Source organism: Anomalospiza imberbis, chromosome 18, assembly GCF_031753505.1.
Source record: "Anomalospiza imberbis isolate Cuckoo-Finch-1a 21T00152 chromosome 18, ASM3175350v1, whole genome shotgun sequence".
Lineage (NCBI taxonomy): Eukaryota > Metazoa > Chordata > Aves > Passeriformes > Viduidae > Anomalospiza > Anomalospiza imberbis.
The window spans coordinates 3,233,856-3,252,522 of NC_089698.1; the positions used below are offsets into that span (position 1 = coordinate 3,233,856).

An 18,667-nucleotide genomic window follows, 5' to 3' on the forward strand; every position below is an offset into this window, starting at 1 on the left:
AGTCTGTTTCTGGGCAGAAAGAAAAACAAATTAAGTTTAGAAATTGTTATTATTTGAGCTTAACAGCAAGCCTGAGGTCAACAGCTGGGAGAGTTTGGAGCTGATTATCTGCAGAGGTAAAGTGAGAGCCTGGAGTGAGCCCTGGGAGTGGGTTCCCTATGCAAGTGGCGTCCTGGCAGAGAGCTGGGGACCGTGGGCGACTGGCAGGGCTTGAGGGATGATTTTTCTTGGTTTGACTCCGCTTGTCTGCTCAGAGAAGCCACTGGAGCAGAGCTGCCTGCAACTCCTTGTGGGGGGCATCGGGTAAAGATCCCTCATCCCATTCCTCGGGCAGGGTGAGGGTTCGGTCCCGAATAGCTCCGGTGATGCCAAGAGGGGCTTTGTCACAGCCATGAGCGGGATTTAGGCTTGGGCAGGGTGAAGGGCAGAATGCTCCCCCTCCGGGTCCCAGCTTTGGGCAGGGGGGCAGCGCTGCCTCTTCCTGGCAGGCGGTGGGTACGAGGAAGTTCCCCCCTCTCCCGGCGTTTCCCGGTGCAGCCGGTGAGGACGAGGAGGTTCTCTCCTCTCTCCCGGCGTTTCCCGGTGCAGCCGGTGAGGACGAGGAGGTTCTCTTCTCTCCTCTCTCCCGGCGTTTCCCGGTGCAGCCGGTGAGGACGAGGAGGTTCTCTTCTCTTCTCTCTCCCGGCGTTTCCCGGTGCAGCCGGTGAGGACGAGGAGGTTCTCTCCTCTCTCCCGGCGTTTCCCGGTGCAGCCGGTGAGGACGAGGAGGTTCTCTCCTCTCTCCCGGCGTTTCCCGGTGCAGCCGGTGAGGACGAGGAGGTTCTCTTCTCTCCTCTCTCCCGGCGTTTCCCGGTGCAGCCGGTGAGGACGAGGAGGTTCTCTTCTCTCCTCTCTCCCGGCGTTTCCCGGTGCAGCCGGTGGCGCTGCCGGTGCAGCCGTTGCCTGGGAACGGCGGTCGCAGAGGCAGAGAGACGCGGGGATCGCTGTGTCGGTGAGCGGGGGGGTCCTCGGGAGGGTCTCCGCGGGGTTCCCTCGGGACAGCAGGAGGCACCGAAGCCTGGAGGGGTCTTGGGAACGGTTCCGTGTGAACGCGGTGAGACCCGGCCGCTCCCGAGCTCCCGTCCCCCCCCGCCAAAGCCCGGGGAGGGCTTTTCCCAGGGTCTCTTTCCCCTCCCGTGAAAGTTTTCTGTGCACAAGGTTTCGGTGTTGGCTCAAATCCAGACCCGTGAAGCCGGAGATGAAGCAGCTGCCGCCCAGGAGCAGCTCTGTGCTCCCAGGGACTGTGGCAAAACCCCATCCGAAAGGGAAGTTTCCGTGCCCGGCGCGGTGTGCGGGCAGCCGAGGGAGGGAGCCTGCGCTCAGCTGGAATAACCGCTCTACTGGCCTTTGTGCTCAGTGGGGGAGCTGAGAAGGGGCTCTAGGACCCATTTCACAGCTTCACTGGTTCCCTTTTCTCCTGCTGTGCCCAATTCCAGGCTGTTGTGTAGTCAAATCTGGGAGAGTGTGTGTGGGGAAGTATTTCAGAGCATCTCCACATCCCAGCTCCCTGGGAGGAGGGAGAAGGTGTGGGTGGATGGTCCACGTGAAGTTACGCTGGAGTGACCCACTGAACAAAGAGCAGCACTAAGCAGTGAGCCCAGGGAGATGTCCCAGGACACACAGACGACTCAGGAGACGGATGTGCAGCCTGAGGAGGTGAGGACAGCACCAAGGAAAGTCTGAGACAGGGTCTGGGGCAGATCCCGGTGGAAACAGAGCCCTTGGGATCTGAGACTTGCTGGGGTTCATTCCCAGTAGCCACAGGGCAGTTCCCATCCAGACCAGCCCAGGAGCCAGCATTCACCCAAACCTCTCCTCCTTTCCAAGGATGCCCTTGCTGCTGCCAGGGAGAAGAAAGGAGCACCAGAGGATAATGAAGAGTCACCATTGTGTCCCCGGTCATCTCCTTTAGGTATGAGGATCTCAGACACCCTGCCCAGCACCTGGGCTGGGAGCCAGGGCACTCTGGGGGAAGGCACTGCTGGGACATCATGTCTGGAGGGTGCTGGACCCCCTGAACCACCCCCAGGATGGTCTGAGCCCAAGGGAGCTATCTCCAGCCCTCTCTCAGGCTACAGGGAGAAGCACACACATAAAGGCTCTGCCAGCACGGTGTGGGCGGCCACGCCGGGGATGCTGTTCCGGAAGAACAGGGACAGCAGCCTGCACCCCCTTGTGAGTACCAACGGGCACAGTGCCACCAGGGTGGTCCACATGGCACCTGGCACTCCTGCCCTGCTCTCTTCCATCACCCCACAGACCTTGTGTGTCTTTTTTGTCCTGGCTGCTGAGAGCCAGGAGCTGTCTCTTCCCTGCAGGACCTGTCCTGGGTGTTTGGCTACAACAGCAGCCTGGCTGTGCACAGCCTGATGGACGGGGAGGACCGGGTGCTCCTGTACATCTCCTCCCACACAGTGGTCATCCACGATATCCTGCAGAACAGGCAGTTCCACCTGCAGGTCTGGCACAGCCGAGCATCTCCTTCCTCCTCCTCCCCTTCTCCTGAACCCCCTCCCTCCATCTCTCTTTCTGGTGGCCTGTGCTCAGGGGTCACCTATAACCAAACCCAGGAGCAGCCCATACAAAAGGTATGAACAGGTTTGCAGCCTCCAAGGCACTTTGCTGCTTCCCTCCCCCAGGGCCACACGAATGTCATCTCCTGCCTGTGTGTGAGTGAAGACAAACGCTGGGTTGCGACTGCCGACCGAGGGCCAGATGCTCTGATCATCGTGTGGGACTCCTACTCTGGGTAAGCTCCCAGGAATCTCCTCTTTTGGAAACTCCCTGTGTCCAGCAAATCACTCAGGACCAACTCCAGTCTCAGCTGAGAGTAAAATGGGAGAACACAAGGACAGACTAAAAACCAAACCAAATCCTTCATAGTCCTTGTATCACCCACACTCATGGGACACTGAGACGGGGCTGAGCTCCCCCAGACTAAGTACATCACATCTCCATGCTGTAGGATCTTCAAAGATCCCTGGTGAGTTGTTTCCCAGTGCCTTTTACTTGGGAAGAAGGGATGGAGGGGACACTGAGCACCAGCCTGTGGCAGCACCAGTGTTTGCAGCCTCCCTCCCTCCATCCCTTCTTCCATACAGACCAGGGTGGGTGGGTTGTGCCTCAGACTTTGCCAAGTGACTGCCCTGAACCCCCTGTGCTGCCAGGAGCACCCATGGGATCTCTGCTCCGTAGGGCACCTGTGCACACCATCTTCGAGAGTCAAGCAGAGGACGGGGTCTGTGCCATTGCCATTTCCCAGGATGCCAAGTATTTGGTGACCATTAGTGCTGCTGCTGTGCAGGTGAAGAGAATATCTCCTCTTTCATAGCTTTGCAGGATAGAGACCTGGAAGTTTTTGCAGTGCAGCACAGAGGAGGTGGGAATTCAGATGGGGAGAGCAGGAGGGAAGGGGAGTGGGTTTGCAGAGTGATGCTTTGTTTTTGCTGAGCCGTTAGAAGACAGACCTGGATTTCATTAAAGTGAATGCTGCAGAGTTGAGAAAATGGATCTTAATTTGGGATAAAAGCTTCTGACTTCATCACTTCAATCTAAGCAATTTCTAGCATTATTTCCTGGAATTAAGCTTTCTGCTGCCAGGCTGTGCTGGGTTTTAGCCTGCTTCAGTCTTTTAGGCCACACCATCCCCTGCAGTGGGGAATGGGATTCACCGGGCTCCCCAAACCTCCCAGACAGCCATGGGAGTGTTCCTTGGATTTTTCTCCCCTTCTCTTTCAGAAAGTTTGTGTTTGGAGATGGACTTTGCCCACAGGGAAACCCATGTGCAGCACAGAGCTGAAGCCTGAGTTTGGGTATCAGGTGAGTGACCATGCCAACGGTGGCAGAGGGGCTGGGCTGGGCTGGGCTGGACTGGGCAGCCCCATCGTCACCTGCTCCCCCCAGTACCCCCATGGGAGGCAGGATCACACCCCACCTCTGGGGCACCCTGATGCAGCAGAGCGTCCCAAGGGGTCATCCCTGTTCCTCTAATGCCTGACACGCATGGGGTGTCCTCTGATTCCAGTTCAGTGCAGCTGGTGAGGTGGTTTTGGATAAATGCAGTGGTTTTGGATGGAAGCATAAGCAGAAAGCATTGCTCAGCTTGGTGCTAATGCAAGTCTTTGAATTTCAGGATTATGTAATTTTTAACCCTCAGAATCCCCATGAGTTTGTCAGCAACAGCAAAACCCAGGTGATATTTTACCTGTGGGTAAGTAGGGACACGGGAAGTCGTGTTTCTGGTGCCAGAAAGGAGATGGGAGGGGGGGCTCAGGGGCCAGGTGTCTGTCCACAACTGGGGTCACTCTGCAGATCTGTCCCTTCCCTGCTCCCTGCCCTTGCCAGATCCCAAAGTGGTCTGGACAGAGTATCAAACTCCCGCCACTCCCACACTGGTCGGGCCCAGCTGTGGCAGGGATGCTCTTCACCTCTCCCACTCCTGCTTTCCCATGGGCCTTGTGCCATTCAGCAGCTTTTGGAAAGAAGCTGGTGGAAGGAGAGGATGTTTTGTGCTCTCTGGAAGAACTTGGAGCCTTTCTGCCCCAGGAGCCCTGCTTTGGTCACCACAGCGTGGGGCCAGTGCCCAGATGGTGGGGAGGGCCATGGTGGCACTGCAGAGCTCAGTTCCAAAATCCCTGTCCTGGATGTTTTCTCTGCTTTCCCCAGGATGATTCTGGTTTGCAGTACGGGGCACCATTCCTGAGCAAGCAGGTGAGCACAGTAGGGAGGGACCACAGCATGTCACCCTCTTGGCTTTCCTGCTGGCAGCAGCACTGTCCCTCCCCATCCCCTTAAGCAAAAACAGTGGCCATGGCCCCAGCCTGTTCCTCTCAGACAGGGACAAGCCAGGTTTGCCCAAGGTGAGCTCAAGCAGGGCTCTCTCTCCAAAGTGCCCCACTGCATTTTCTCCTGGGGCTCTTGTCTCTTCTCCTGCCATGGGACAGGAAGGGAATGCCATGAGGGAATGCCAATCTCTCTGTTTGAGGAGGGCAGAGCCAGCCCTGGGATGAAAACACAGCCTGGCTGCTGTCTCCACAGACCTTCAAGTGCCTGGTGGGACAGTTCAGCCAGTCGGTTTTCCATGTTAACAACAGCCAAGCTCTGACGGGCACCTCGGCCGGGAAGCTGGTGGTGTGGGACATGGACAATCCCCGCACTCTCCCCGAGGAACTGCCGGCCAAACCCCACGGAGTAACAGCCGCCAAGGTGGTGTCACTGCAGAAGGAGAGTCTTACCGTGCTCAAAGTGTTGGAGAGGTAACAGGGCAGCCCTTTTCGGTAGCTGTAGGTACAGTCCTCAGGTACCTCAGCTGTAGGAGTGGCAGAGATAATGTCGGAGTTTTAAGTCACTTGGCAGCATGGTCACTCATGCAGGAAAGTGGTGCAGATTTATGAACAGTTTTCAGCAATGGATTTGTCTGGGGGTGGAAATGAAGTTGGAAAGCCGTGGTGATGCGATGCCAGCTCTCCTGGGGTTGCTCTGACAGTGGCTCAGCCTCCTGGCCGCTACCGGCAGAGGGAGCAGACAGCCACCAAACGCCGCGACAGCCTTGGGGACACGGCAGGGACACGGCAGGGTCACAGCAGAACCTGTTTTCTGCACAACCCTGGCTTTCTCTTGCACATCTGTGCAGGGCTCTGCTCGTGTGCTTGTGCAGAGAAATGCGGAAGATATTTACTTCCACCCAAGGATGCTCTCCAAGAAATATTTGGGAGTTGTCAGTCAGTGGGGTTAATAACTTTCCCTTCCCTGCAGCTGTATAGCCACAGGTGATGTGAAAGGGCAGGTTAAATTCTATGATGGGCAGCTGCGGCTCCTCACCATCTACAGCCACGACAAAGTGGGTCCCATCCAGTCCATCTCCTTCTCCACAATTCTTCGTGATCCTCCCAGTGCCCTCCCAGGCAGCAGCCAGCCTTTTCTCACCAGGTGAGTGTCTCTTTACTAACCCAGGTCTTCTCCTGTGTCTGCCTTGCAGCTGAAAGCTGGGGAGGTGCTCAGTGAGAGCTGCTCCATGAGCTTCTGCCTGGTCTGGAGCAGGATTCAGCCCTGTGCCTGGGCTCCTGGGCAGAAGTGAGAGGGAGTGTGGGTGGGCTCCAGCACATCAGACTCTGAGCTCCAGGTGATGCCTTGGTTCAGACACGGGGTTAGTGCAGGCACAGTGATGATCAGTTTCTCTGTCACGTACCTGGCACACCAGGCAATGCTAGTGCCGAGCCTCCAGAGCTCACTGGGCCCCTTAATCCCCCCTTAAACCCTCCCCAGGCATGGCTGTATCCAGTTGGATTTTACCATGGCTTGGCAAGCTAATCGGGGCCGTGGCACTGGCACGGGGTTGTACCATGCTGACTGGTCACCAGCCCCTCTGTGTCCCTCTGCGTGACGTAGCTGTGCCTGAGGATTTACAGGGAGTCTGCAGGCCACATGAAGCTGTTGGGTGGCTCCATCCAGCCTGCAAGCCACATGTCTGTCACTCCTGTTAAGGCTTTCCTGGCAATGTCTGTTCTTAGCCACGCGTGTTTTCCAAAGAGCCATGTGGGACAGATTCTTCTCCAGCCTGGAGCAGTGTCCTGGAGGATGGTTTGGTTTCCCAAAGGGAAAGGGAAGGCCTGAGCTCATCCCCAGAGGCTGGTGGGATTAGGATTTGCTGGAGAGCCCAGCTAAGGCACGCAAGGGGTCCAGGCACGCAGAGTCCATCAGTGCCTGGGCCAGATGTGCATAAACTGGTGGCTGTGATGGAACAGCTGGCAAAGAGGCTGTGCTTCCCCACTTGTCTGTCTGTGCAGCTCCCAGACTCAGCCTGGAGAAGGCTCCAAGGAGACCTTATAGCACCTTCCACTGCCTCAAGGGCTCCAAAACAGCTGGAGAGAGACTTTGAACAAGGGTAGGGAGTGACAGGAAAAGGGGAAAATGGCTTAAAATTGACAGAGGGCAGAGTTAGATGGGATATAGGAAGAAATTGTGAGGGTGGCGATGTCCTGGCACAGGTTGCCCAGAAAAGCAGTGGATGCTCCATGCCTGGAATTGTTCAAGGCCAGGCTGGATGGTGCTTGGAGTAACCTGGTCTAGTGGAAGATGTTGAAACAAGATGATCTTTAAGGTCCCTTCCTACTCAAACCACTCTTGGATTTCTGTGTGATCCTGTCTTGTCCCTTTTACTGGGTCCAGACTCTCAATCAGGCAGAATGAAACTGTACATATTTGTGCTGTGATATGAATAATTATCCTGCTGTCTGCTTCGCACATCATCAGTCACACAGTGAAACCTCTCTGCTGTGCTGCTCAGCATGGCCAAGTGAGCAGACAGGGACTGAAACTGCCCTCTGACCTTGGCCATGGCAGCACGGTCAATGTGGAGCCACTGACAATGGTGGTGTGGAGACACATGAAAAGGCCATTCAGAATATCTCCAGTTGCTCATTTGTCCATCTCTCACACCAGTGACTTGCAAATGGCAGGAGCTCCCCAGATGTCATTCATCTTCTGGCTTGCCCAGCCAAGTAGAAAATAGAACTGGTTCCAGTGTCTTCCCAAGGCCATTTCCCAGGTCATGAATACAAAGTGTCACTTGCCTTCCAGGTCAAGGAGCGTTTCCATACTGTGTATCACAAAATATAAGTGATTGTCCAACTAACTTGCCAAAAAGAGACTGATGTGTAATATAGCTTGCAGGGACATGAGCCAGTTGGTCTGATTCATCGAATTCTGTTTCTCTCACGCTAAACAGGAACTTTATCCTTTCAACCTCTGATGCAACCATGTTCCATGTTGCAACAGACAGCACAAACTTTGAAAGAATCATGACAGAGGCAAAGAAAGCTGTGAATGCCATTGCCTGCCACCCTCAGGAACCACTCGTGGCTGTGGGGAGTCACTGTGGGCTGCTGAAGGTCTGGGAATACAAGCAGACCCAGTACCTCGTTAGCAGGATATTCACTGAGGCTGGCATCCAGTGCTTATCCTATGATCCTGAAGGTATCCCAGCCCTGTGACCTCTCCATGTGCCAAGCACTGGCCTTCCTGGGAGGAGTGATGGTGTCATGAGAGGTTTCTGGTCTGCTTTCCAGGTCATTTTCTGGCCGCTGGTTTTACTGATGGAAGCGTTTACATCCTTGATGCAATTTCCCTTCAGTCCATCTGCGAGGAATTCCAGTTCTCGCAAGGCCCCGTGACTCACATCAGCTTCTCTCACGATTCCAAGTACCTCGCAACCGCTGTAAGCTTGTTTTTTCCGCTCGGTGATTTACATGCGCTGCTCGCGGGGCAGCTTTGGGAGGGACTGGGAATTGCCGGCCATCCTGCGAGGTACAGAGCGAGCAGGGCAGAGGGCTGTTCCTCCCCTGGGGCTTCCTGACTCCGAAATGTTTTTCCTGCTTTGAAGAGTCACTCTGTAAAAACGTCACCAGTCAGCAGTGCCCAGTCCCTAACTTCAGTGACAAATCTTAGCTTTGCATCCATCTGAAGAAGGGGCTGGAGCAGGGATTTCCTCCTTGCTGGTGCTCTGGGAAGGGGCTGCTCCCTCAATCCCATGTCTCGCTGTACAAGTTTTGAGGGAGCATTGAAGCAGTTTGGCTCAGAGTTTGTAACAACTAATGATGATTTGTACAAAGAAAAAGATTTTCCTCATTGAGCTTTGTGCTGTTGTTGCAGGATGAGAATTATTCTGTGACTGTTTACAAGAGAGTCCTGCAAAATGGGAACAGATGCTGGGAACATCTGGCAGGGCTGGACTCCCACTACAAACCCATCCGGAGCATCCTCTTTGGGGTCCACTCAGACAGCAACGAGCCCCGGCTCCTGAGCCTCGGGGAGGACCGGCAGCTGGTGGGTTGATGCAAAAGTTGAAAGGACAGTGAAGCTTTGTGGTTAAAGGTGTGGGGCTGGACAAGGCCATCAAAGGAGGCTCCATGTTTGGTTCCATGGCTCCCAACCCTCTCCCCACCAGCTCCATTGCTGGGGGTTGTTTCTTAGCCTGGTCTTGGTGCTGAGGCTCTCCTGTTGTGGCTTCTCCAGGAGATGCAAATCCAGTGAATCCACAAGGTCATGGGTGCAGGGCAGACCACAGGGGAGTTGCTGTGTTTCCTTGTCTTCCCTCCAGGTTGAATATGACCTGAACAGCAGCATTAAGGACCACTTGGTGGTCACACACAGGGACAGGCTGGAGCAGGTTGCGGTGCCCCTGTGCTTGACCTGGTACCCACAGCTCAGCACCGAGTCCTTTTTCCTCACTGCCAACAACTGCTACAAAATGAAGCTCTACAACTCGACAACCAAAATGTGCAGGTAGAGGATTGATTCAGGCCTGCCATTGCCTGGGAGCCTCCTCCTGACCCTGTGTTCTCCTTGGTCTAATGACCACCATACTCCCACTCATGAGCATGTGATTTTCCACCTGTGATGCAGATCTTGGGATGGTTCTAGAGCCCTCAGGTCACTCCATTCTTATGCCCACTCTGCTGTTCACCAATGTATCATTTAGCAAGGTTGTGGCTGCAGGTGGATCTTGGTCTACCATGTTGGACCTGAGATGTAGCAGTTAGACATCAGATAAAGAGATTGGAGTCCAGATAAGCAAAGCACAATAATCCCTGAGCACTAAATTAATTTCTGAGCCCCAGTGTAGTCCTTTCTAGCCGGGGACCCTGTCCTATCCTGTTCTCTCAGCCAGCAGCACAAAGCCTCTGCACACCTCCCCTATCTACCCATCCTTCCACACAACAGCTGTTTAAAATGTTTTGGGTGGCCTAGAGTGGATAAATACATTGTTTGCCTTTAGAAAGACCCTTTTGGGACCAACCTATGGCTCCCCCTTGGAGAAGATACAAATCCTCCCTAGGACAAGCTCTGCAGACCCCTGGCAACACTACCTGGTGTACATTACAAAGGATAAGGTAAGGAGCCCCACCTGCCCAGCTGTACAAGAGCCCCCACTTGCAGAGCTGGTGGGCCCTTGGGAATTTCCTTGAAGATGAAACCACGTGTAGGCTGGTCCTGCCTGAAGGCTGAGCAAGCTCCTGGGGAAGGGGATGTGGCACAGCCCCAGTGGGACCTCCAACCCTCCCAGACTCCCTCTTCCCTTACAGGTGGGCTTGCAGATGCTGCCTGTCGATGGCAACCCCCACAAGTCCTCAGCCTTCATTTGCCACCCGGATGGTGCCTCTGACTTTGCCATCTCCCACGACGGGCGTTACATCTTTACAGCTGGGGGGAAGGAGCGCACTTTTATGAAATGGAAGGTCAACCTACAGTGAGTTATGGCAGGAAAGGGAATCTTGTTACTGCTTTCCATAGCTGCTTGGTTTACCCACTGGGCCCCAAGCAGCTGAAACAGGAGGGACATATTTTAGGGGGTCTTGTTCCCCTCTCTGTGATGTAGGAGGGATTAAGCCAGCAAACCTCACAGGGGTGGCCATAGTGCTTGAACAATACTCCAGTCTGGGAAACAGTGCCCAAATGGTAAGAAGCTGGGCAGAGGATTTTGTGATACTTGTGAGGGCCTGGCCAGTGTGATGGGAGATTGTCAGGGTTAGGCAGGGACCAGAGGAGCAGCACTGGCTGCAGGAGGAGCACACAGGGCAGCTGCTGATACAAAAGTGTCTGCTCTCCAAATGGAATAGGAATTTGCTGGGAAATCCCCCGTGTTTGAAGACTGGATTTAGGACAAGCCACCTTAATCCTATAAAGCTTTGCTTACACAAATAAATGGCCTGCAATAAATGGGGTGGTTGAAGAGTGGAGGCTGCTTTAACAAAGAAGGATCTCCAGACTCTGGCCCAGAGCATCAGCGATGAATTTCAGATTTCTTACACTGTCCTCTGCAGGCTTCCCTCGGCCAAGATCCCTTGGGCAGTGGTGCCAGATGTACTCCCACATGACAGGAGAGTAAAACAGCAAAGGCAGGATAGATATTTTGGTTTCTTGGCATGTCAAGGACCAAAGCTGCTCAATGCAATACATGTTTGAGGCACAGGCTCTCCCCTCATGGCTGCAGGTGCCCAATAGATACATTTGTACATAGAAATGGAGCAAGGCAGCTGTGAATGGCATGAAAACTGCCAGGCCACCATGGAACCACTTCACACTTCAGGGACTGGGAAGGGAACTTAGTCTATGGCAGAGTTAAGATAGTGTGGCATCATCTCCCTCAGTCTGTGCTGTTTTGGTTTTTTTTTTTTTTTTAATCCTGCACAACACCCTCGTAGCACAGAGCACTGTGTCTCCTGGTTTCTGGGAAATAACTCCATGGGAGCTGGCTTTTAGCCCTTGCTCCTATGTTTGCCATTTGGTGCGCACCTGGGAAACACAACTGCCCCTCACCTTCCTAGGACCAAGGCTTTGTGGTTAAGACACATGCTGGTCCTGCAAGGAACACATTTTGCAGGTACCATTTGCTCTGAGGAAAGCCCAAGGAGTGCCAAGCCAGCTTACCTTCATGTGCCAGAACAAAGGAAACTTGGGTTGGAACGCAATGGGTTTATTTATTTTCTTTTCCACTTTGTGTGGCTTAAACAGTCGGGGGTCAGGATAAGCGACATTTTAAGGAAGGCAATAGAATATAAATGATCCTTCTTTATAATGGTTGGCCAGAGTCCAGGCAACATTGAATTTCTATGTAATTTGTTTTTGGAGTGAAGTTTTTGATGAGCTAATTATCATTTTATTGCTGCTTCTGGCATCTTGTGAATCTCCACTGTGTTTAATACCCAAATAACTTAATTATGAAAAAAGCATGAAGCTTGCAAAAAAACCCCAGTGGAAGCAGCACTACCGGGGTGTGTGTGAAAGCTGCAGCCTGGCTGCCAGGCGTGGGGTATTATGTGGCAGTGCTATGCCATGATTGCACTTCCAGGCTTGGTTTCTTTTTACATCTGCACAAGCCAAAGGGATTCTTTTGGCTCCAACTGCCTATGAAATTGAAACAAAGAGGTGGCTACTCAGGCACTTTCAGTTTAATGCAAACTGCACCTGCAACTCCGTCGCCTGCCACGGCGGAGGAAGTTGGATAATGGATTGCACTGAGTTATTGGGGAAAAATGTGTTGGATCAAGGAACAGAGAGTTGTGTGGTTTATTGCAAACACCAAGCCCCAGCCTTCTCTGCATGTTCAAAATGCTGATCTAGCTAATTCATCTCCCTCAATGTCTCTATAAGGAAGCAGAAAAGCCAAATGCCAGACACCAAATTCAAGTCCATGGAAAAGCTCCTGGCTCCCAGCCCTGTACTCATTCCACTAAACAAGAGGACCATTCAGTAATAATTAATTCCCACACTGTGCTATTGTATGTAAAACCTGGGTATGAAATATGTTGTAGAAGTGCAGCTGATGATAAAATAGCACAAGGTTCAAGGCAGTGCTTTTCTTTCCTGAATTCTGAGGCCCAGGGATTTTATTTATTGAAAGTGTCTGTGAACAACGCCAAGAAGGGAACCATGAAAGTTCTCTTCACATGAACCCTTCCTGTACCTTCTTTCCTTCACTTCTGCCAGTGTCTTGGATGCTGCTGCTTTCCTGGGTGGGGAGGACTTGATCCCATTCTACAACCTCCTGGATGGCGGCAGAGAAGGCAAATTCTTCAGGGTAATTATCTCACTGTGAATGCTGTCTGACCACATCTGGTTGGTCTTTAATTTATACAGGCCTGACATTTCTTTATGCTTTGTCCAGCTAGCCTTTAACAGCAATCTCATTGATATGGCTGTTAGTAAACACTAAAAGGAGCCTTATCTTCTGTGCCTGTTGGTAACTGAAATTTGCAGTGTTTGTTTGAATCCCTGGCAGGAACTGGAGGACTATTTTTACTACGTACAGCTGTGCAGCCAAGGTATCAAAACACTGGAGAGCAGACAGGTGTCAACACATATTCCCTTGGAGGAAATTCCTTCTGTAATGAGAGCAATAGGATTTTATCCATCAGAGGAAGAGGTTGGTCAGCTGTTTTTATTGTTGTTATTAAAAGAAGAAAGAGCAAGACTGATTGCACTTCCCAAGCGTTCTAAGGGCCAGATTCTGACTGTTGCAATGCTAGATGGCTCTGGGATATATTTATTAGCTGTCAATGTATTTTTATCTGGTCTGCATCAATATAGTAGTGGCCAGAATCTGGCAGAAAATTCCTTAAAAAGTTTCCTTGCTAGCAAGTTGGGCAACTGCAGAAGAAGGCTGAGCAAACCTGGAGCCTGACAGCTCAGAGTTGTTCAACAAGGCAACCTCAGGGTCAAAATTTTACAGCAGAGAGAACTGATTTAATAAGGGTGCTGCTTCTTCCCCTTTGTGTGGCTGTTTCTCCAAGGCAGTTTGTACCGTACACAAACCTCATTTGTAATGTGTAACCTGGCATGACTGAATCCGAAGCAAGGAGATTTGAATAACAGCCTCTGAGCACCAGCTCCAGCCCGTCACCGCAGGAGAGGCTCTCCCAGGGGAAGAGGCGCATCACTGCGCTCCCTGAGCCTTTCTGCGGGGGAGATTGTGTTCATCTCTTCCGTGGCACAGCAACCCACAGGCTGCTGAGGCACTGCTGTGAGTCTGTGCCACCCCATCTGCCCAGGGATGCTCTGCCAGGAGAGCCACCAGATGGGAGGCAGGACCGTTGCCACAGCCGCCACCAAACAGACTCACTTGGGAGCCCCCACAACCAGCAAGTGTTTGTCTGAGCTGGGGCTGCTTTGCCCTGGTGTCAAGTTGAGGTGTTATCTCTTCATACTGTGTTAGATCTTTTCCTTGGGTTATTGCATTTTTGCCTCTTGGGGACACAGAGAACATATTCCATTGGGAAATGTCTCTGGAATAATAACTGATAATGCCCCACACTTCCCCAAATTAAAATACAAACAGCATTTCAAGCATGGAAACAGAGGTGCTGAGCTGTAGTGAAACCAGGCAATCTACGATCAGTAATAAATCCAGAGAGAAGGTTCGTCTCTCTCTCTAGTGTTTTAATAAAAGAAAAGCAGGAGGGAGAAAAGACAGCTTGGGCTGAGTAGCAAAGCTTTTGGGAATTGGTGTTTTTCTTTTGTAGTTCAGTGGGGTTGATATAAAACCTAATCCCAGATCAGCCAGAGCCGAGCAAATATGACTGTTCTTGCTTGGCATGACATTTGCTACAGGAAAAATATAAGGCTGAGATTTCCCTCTTCCCTGGGCTTCATTCAGTGGAAAAACTTGTGACACAAGGACAAAGGCCCAAGGCTGAATGCAAAGTCCTCCCCAGGGAGATCTTGCATCAGCTTCCCTTCCTGGGGAGCAGCAGGCCTGGTACGTGTTGGCACGGGGAATTCTCCCGGCATCTCGTTGCTGCCCGTCTATCTCAGAGGGGCTGCAAGGACAATGAAGACATGGAGCAGATGCTGCCTTTTGGACACACATCTGCACAGCTGCCAACTGGGCTGACTCACAGCACCAGACTTCAGGAAAACCGCTGGTATCCAGCACAGCCAGTGCTTGCCTGTTTGTCCGAGAGGAGCGAGAGGGATCCAGCAGCGCAGGGTGTCAGCCCCACTGAGCACATTTGGGATTTGGCTTGTGCAGCGCCTGAACCGCCCTAGACATGGGGAAGAGCAGGGGAAGATAAGATTTCTTATTCAGCCAGGGTGTGCAGCCTGGTTCTGTTGGGACCCTCGTGTTTGTGCTTCCAGAGCAAGGACGGAAGATGGTGTGTTTACTGGTTTGTGGTTTGCCTGCCCACTGTTCCAGAGTGGAGACACAGCTGTGCCCAAGGTGCCAGGGTCACCGAGTGCCTGTCACAAGAGAGGAAATCCAAAATGACTGTGTGTGTGTAACCCCCATCTTTACTTGTTATTGTCATGTCAGCAGGTGTGTAACTGTTGGCCATTCCCATCCTCAGCTGCTGAGTGCAGCTTCCTCCTGGGATGTGGTCATGGCACCAACACATGCACAGTTCAGGGATGTTGGCATTCATGGGATTGGAAACTGGCTCAAAGATCTTCAAAATAAAGCATGTAACAATCTGCCTTGTCTTGATCTTTAGATAGAAGAAATGATAAATGAAGTAAAATTCAGCAAGTATGCAGATACTGGAGAAGAAGTGACAAAAATCAATTTAGAGGATTTTATCAAACTTTATATAAATCATCGACCTGCAGCTGGCTTGTCAATGAAAACCATACAACGAGCCTTTCAGGTTCTTGGTTATGATAACAAGAAGGGAGACAAAGTTATTGACAGAGGAGACTTCCTGTCACTGCTTCAGTGCAGAGGTGAGTTATTTTGTTTCTAATATCATTTTTAGGCTTGCTAGTTCTGCCTGCAATTTCAGAACTTTTTCCCTGCAGCAAGAAATTATCCTGGAATGAGAACCTGGTAACCAGGGCAGGCGTGAGGAGGCACCTGCCTTCAGAATTTAAATCGAATAATCACATGTCTTGTCCCAGCTGTGCTTCTTTTACTGCTCTGGAAATCTCTGCTGGCCTGAGGTATCTCAGCTGTTAAATGATAAGTATGTATCTTGGCAAAATGTATCCTTCTCCCAGTGTGCCCTTATCTGAATTGCTGTTTTCTCTTCCAGTCACACAGGCTCTGGAAAAGTAGTATAAAACTGATAAAAGGGAGACAAGAAAGGAGGGATGAAATTGGTCCTGGGCTGCACCCAGTGTGAAAGACTGAAAAGATGGGATGATTTAGTTGAGCTGAATCAGGGAGAACACCATAAATGTGGGTGTTAATTTGCTTGTGGCCAGTGCCACAGAGTGCTAATAACAAACTTCTACTGTCTTACTTCTGGTGTAAAAGTGTAGCCGAGCATTAAAACAGGTAAAGGGAAATGCTGGTTTACTCAGTACATCACTTGGCAAGACTCCTTGCCACAAAGATCCTTGGAAACCACGGATTCAACCAGTGTGAGAAAGGTTAGCTATTTATACAGATGGTGTGAAGATCCATAAATAGTACATCAGATAGGACAGTTTCATAACAGATCTATAACCTCATGCTCCAGGGCATGAGCCAACCACTAACTGGGAACAAGTGCTATGTCCATGTTATTTCAAGATACTAAATCAAGACTTTTCTCCACCTTTCTCTTCCTCTGCATGAAAATGGCTACATGGACTGTGGTCTGTGCCAGGAATTCTCCAGTGGGAATAGAAGCTCAAGCCCTTGCTACTACAATGTTGCTTAAAGAGCTGTCTGCATCAGAATTTCTTCCTTTGATTGACATTTTTCCCCAAAATGCTATAGAGAAGACAATTTTCCTTAGGATCAACATTTTCCTGCGTTGGAATAGTGTGTTTCAGTTGGGCAGTGTATATGTCCTGTCTCAGAGAAGCCAGATCTTCTTTTGAACTGTCCTGTTTAGTTTAATTTCAGTTGCTTTTGAGTTTTTGTGCTCTTGACCCCATAACCCATGGGCTGGTGGTGCTCTGTTTTGTATAGGGGAGCAGATGACAGAGGACGAGCTGGCTGAGTGTCTGACCACCCTGCTGGGCAGGAGACCCAGGAAAGAAGGATCTGAACTGGACACTTACGACCCCACAGGTACAGGATTAGCATTCCACACAGCACAGAAGCAGGATTGTTTCAATTCCCAAATGGAATAATTTAAATTTCAAACCCATTTACCCTGTTAGGCCAAGAGCTGTCAAAGCTGCTCAGATGGGATTGCAAAAATAGTCACAGAGCTACAGACTGTCCTTCATCCACGCAGCAATTGCATGGGTATATCTAAAAATAAATGGACAATGAACTATAACTGGGGCCTGACAAGATTACATTGCTGTTTATCTGCTGGCTGGAACTGAAATTAGAAACACACAGGGAAATCCCAGGGCTGGTTTCACCCAGGCCGCAGTGCCCATTGTAACAGAGCTGTCGGTAACGACTGCATTTGTCTGCAATTTATGTCCCAGTCCACACCAGCCTGGAACAGCAAATTATAGCATTGATTTGAGCCAAGAGGCTGAATTTAATTACCCATTGTAATTGGAACTGCCTTTTTGTACAATTCATGTCCCAGTCCCCACCAGTTTGGAACAGAATCTGTTCAGGGTCACTGGCAGTGGGCCCCATGCAGCAAAGGTGCCGCTCCTGAAGGGAACTTTGAAATCCCTGGTTCCCTCAGGATCCTAAATCACATCAAATCGACCAAGTGTTAAAGTTGTCCCATGACTCCTCTGAGGCAGGGATCTGCTGCAAGGTGAGACACACAGATTTGACAGGTTTAATTCCTGATATAAACACCTAAAGTATCCAGCTAGTAAACCATCACTTTGTCATGATCCCTTTGTATATCTTTAAAAACATTTAATTCACTTATTGCTGCTTATAAATTTTACTGGAGAGCAATTTTGACATTGCTTCTGTGTTTTGTGATGTTGCTACTGCTCTGCAGGTGCAGCAGCTTTGACTGAAGTAGAAATTCCAGCAGAAATCACAGCAGAGATATTTGTTGCAGACATTCTTGGCTTACCTATTGCTGAAACAGAAAAAAAGAACAGAAGGAAAAAGAAGAATCTTTGATCTACAAAGGCTCAGAATCATTGCTACCACTAGATTTTTCTGTTTATTCCTACTTTCCAGGATCCTCTCCTCAAATATCTGCAAAATTTATGGCTTGTGTTTATTGCAAAGTAAAGGTCACACAGTTGCATTTCAGTCAAACTCTAGAATAAGTCCCCAGTTTGGCCCATGCCACAAACCTGTAATTTCACACCTATATAGGGAAACACTGAATGGCTGGAAAGAATGAAGCAGGTGGCCACTCCATCCTTGGCTGGAACCTTCCCAGAAGTCATTTCAGGTGGGTTCATGCCAGATGCAGTCTATTTTCATTAGGTTAAGACAGTGTTCATTTGTGAAACCTGACAGCAAAAGAGCAATGTAAGACTATTGTATTGATTAAATACATTGATAAATGCTTTGACAGGTTAGAATGGATTTGTAATTATAAATACAATGGACCTCGGTAAAGAAATAAATGCTGTGGTATACATTAAAACCACGCTTCTCTTTTGGCCTTTAAACTGACTTTTTCTTTCTGAAAGTAGTGATTCCAATTAGCAGTGTAATACCAATGGGACGGCATTGCTCTGTGTGTGTATAAACAGCATAATGAGACTGATACAAGTTGCTGCAGAAAGATCAGTGAAGTGCTGTTGAACAGCTTCCTTCTTTACATCATCCTCGGCATCAATTTGAATAATAATGTAGGCCCTTAAGAAGCATTCCTTTCAGAAGCAATGTTTTTTAAACAGAGATCGCTGTTGTGTACTCAGAGCATCTGTGACTGTACAATTAGCACGAACAGCAAGGTGTGCATTAGGGAGAAGTTAATGAAGGAGTCCAGCAGTACCACACCAGAGCTCGCAGGTCTGTGACAAATTTCCTGCAGAGCATCACCTCCCATGTAACTCATTTAGCCTTTATGCTCATGTACTTCCATGGATCTCTGTCGGATCTGAGCCTCCACTGCTCAAAAGCAGCCCAGTTCCATGGATATTGCTGGAATTAGTTAAAGCAGCTGAGAAACTGTATAACCACTGGGGAAACAAACCCAAAATCTGCTAACTATGGATTTATGCTTCATGTAAAACAGGGCACTTCATCACCCATACTCATGTTCAAGGTCTGCCACAGCAACTGGTGCAAGGATAGGATGGGTGTTTGTCACTTCCC

The 18,667-nt window shown here is 50.5% G+C and overlaps 1 protein-coding gene across 1 annotated transcript; it reads left to right on the forward strand.

Annotated features, from left to right (window-relative positions):
• Positions 1-890: 890 nt before the first annotated feature.
• Positions 891-18,015, forward strand: CFAP251 (cilia and flagella associated protein 251). The gene is given in 24 exon segments (XM_068208483.1): positions 891-991; positions 1,476-1,695; positions 1,867-1,951; positions 2,111-2,214; positions 2,358-2,498; positions 2,679-2,788; positions 3,235-3,343; positions 3,778-3,858; positions 4,172-4,249; positions 4,705-4,749; positions 5,077-5,294; positions 5,794-5,967; positions 7,766-8,013; positions 8,106-8,254; positions 8,689-8,862; positions 9,137-9,321; positions 9,815-9,929; positions 10,122-10,285; positions 12,526-12,616; positions 12,818-12,961; positions 15,027-15,255; positions 16,430-16,531; positions 17,385-17,501; positions 17,504-18,015. Coding segments are annotated over 23 exon segments (3,075 nt in total). The 5' UTR covers positions 891-991; positions 1,476-1,644; the 3' UTR covers positions 17,665-18,015.
• The last annotated feature ends 652 nt before the right edge of the window (positions 18,016-18,667 follow it).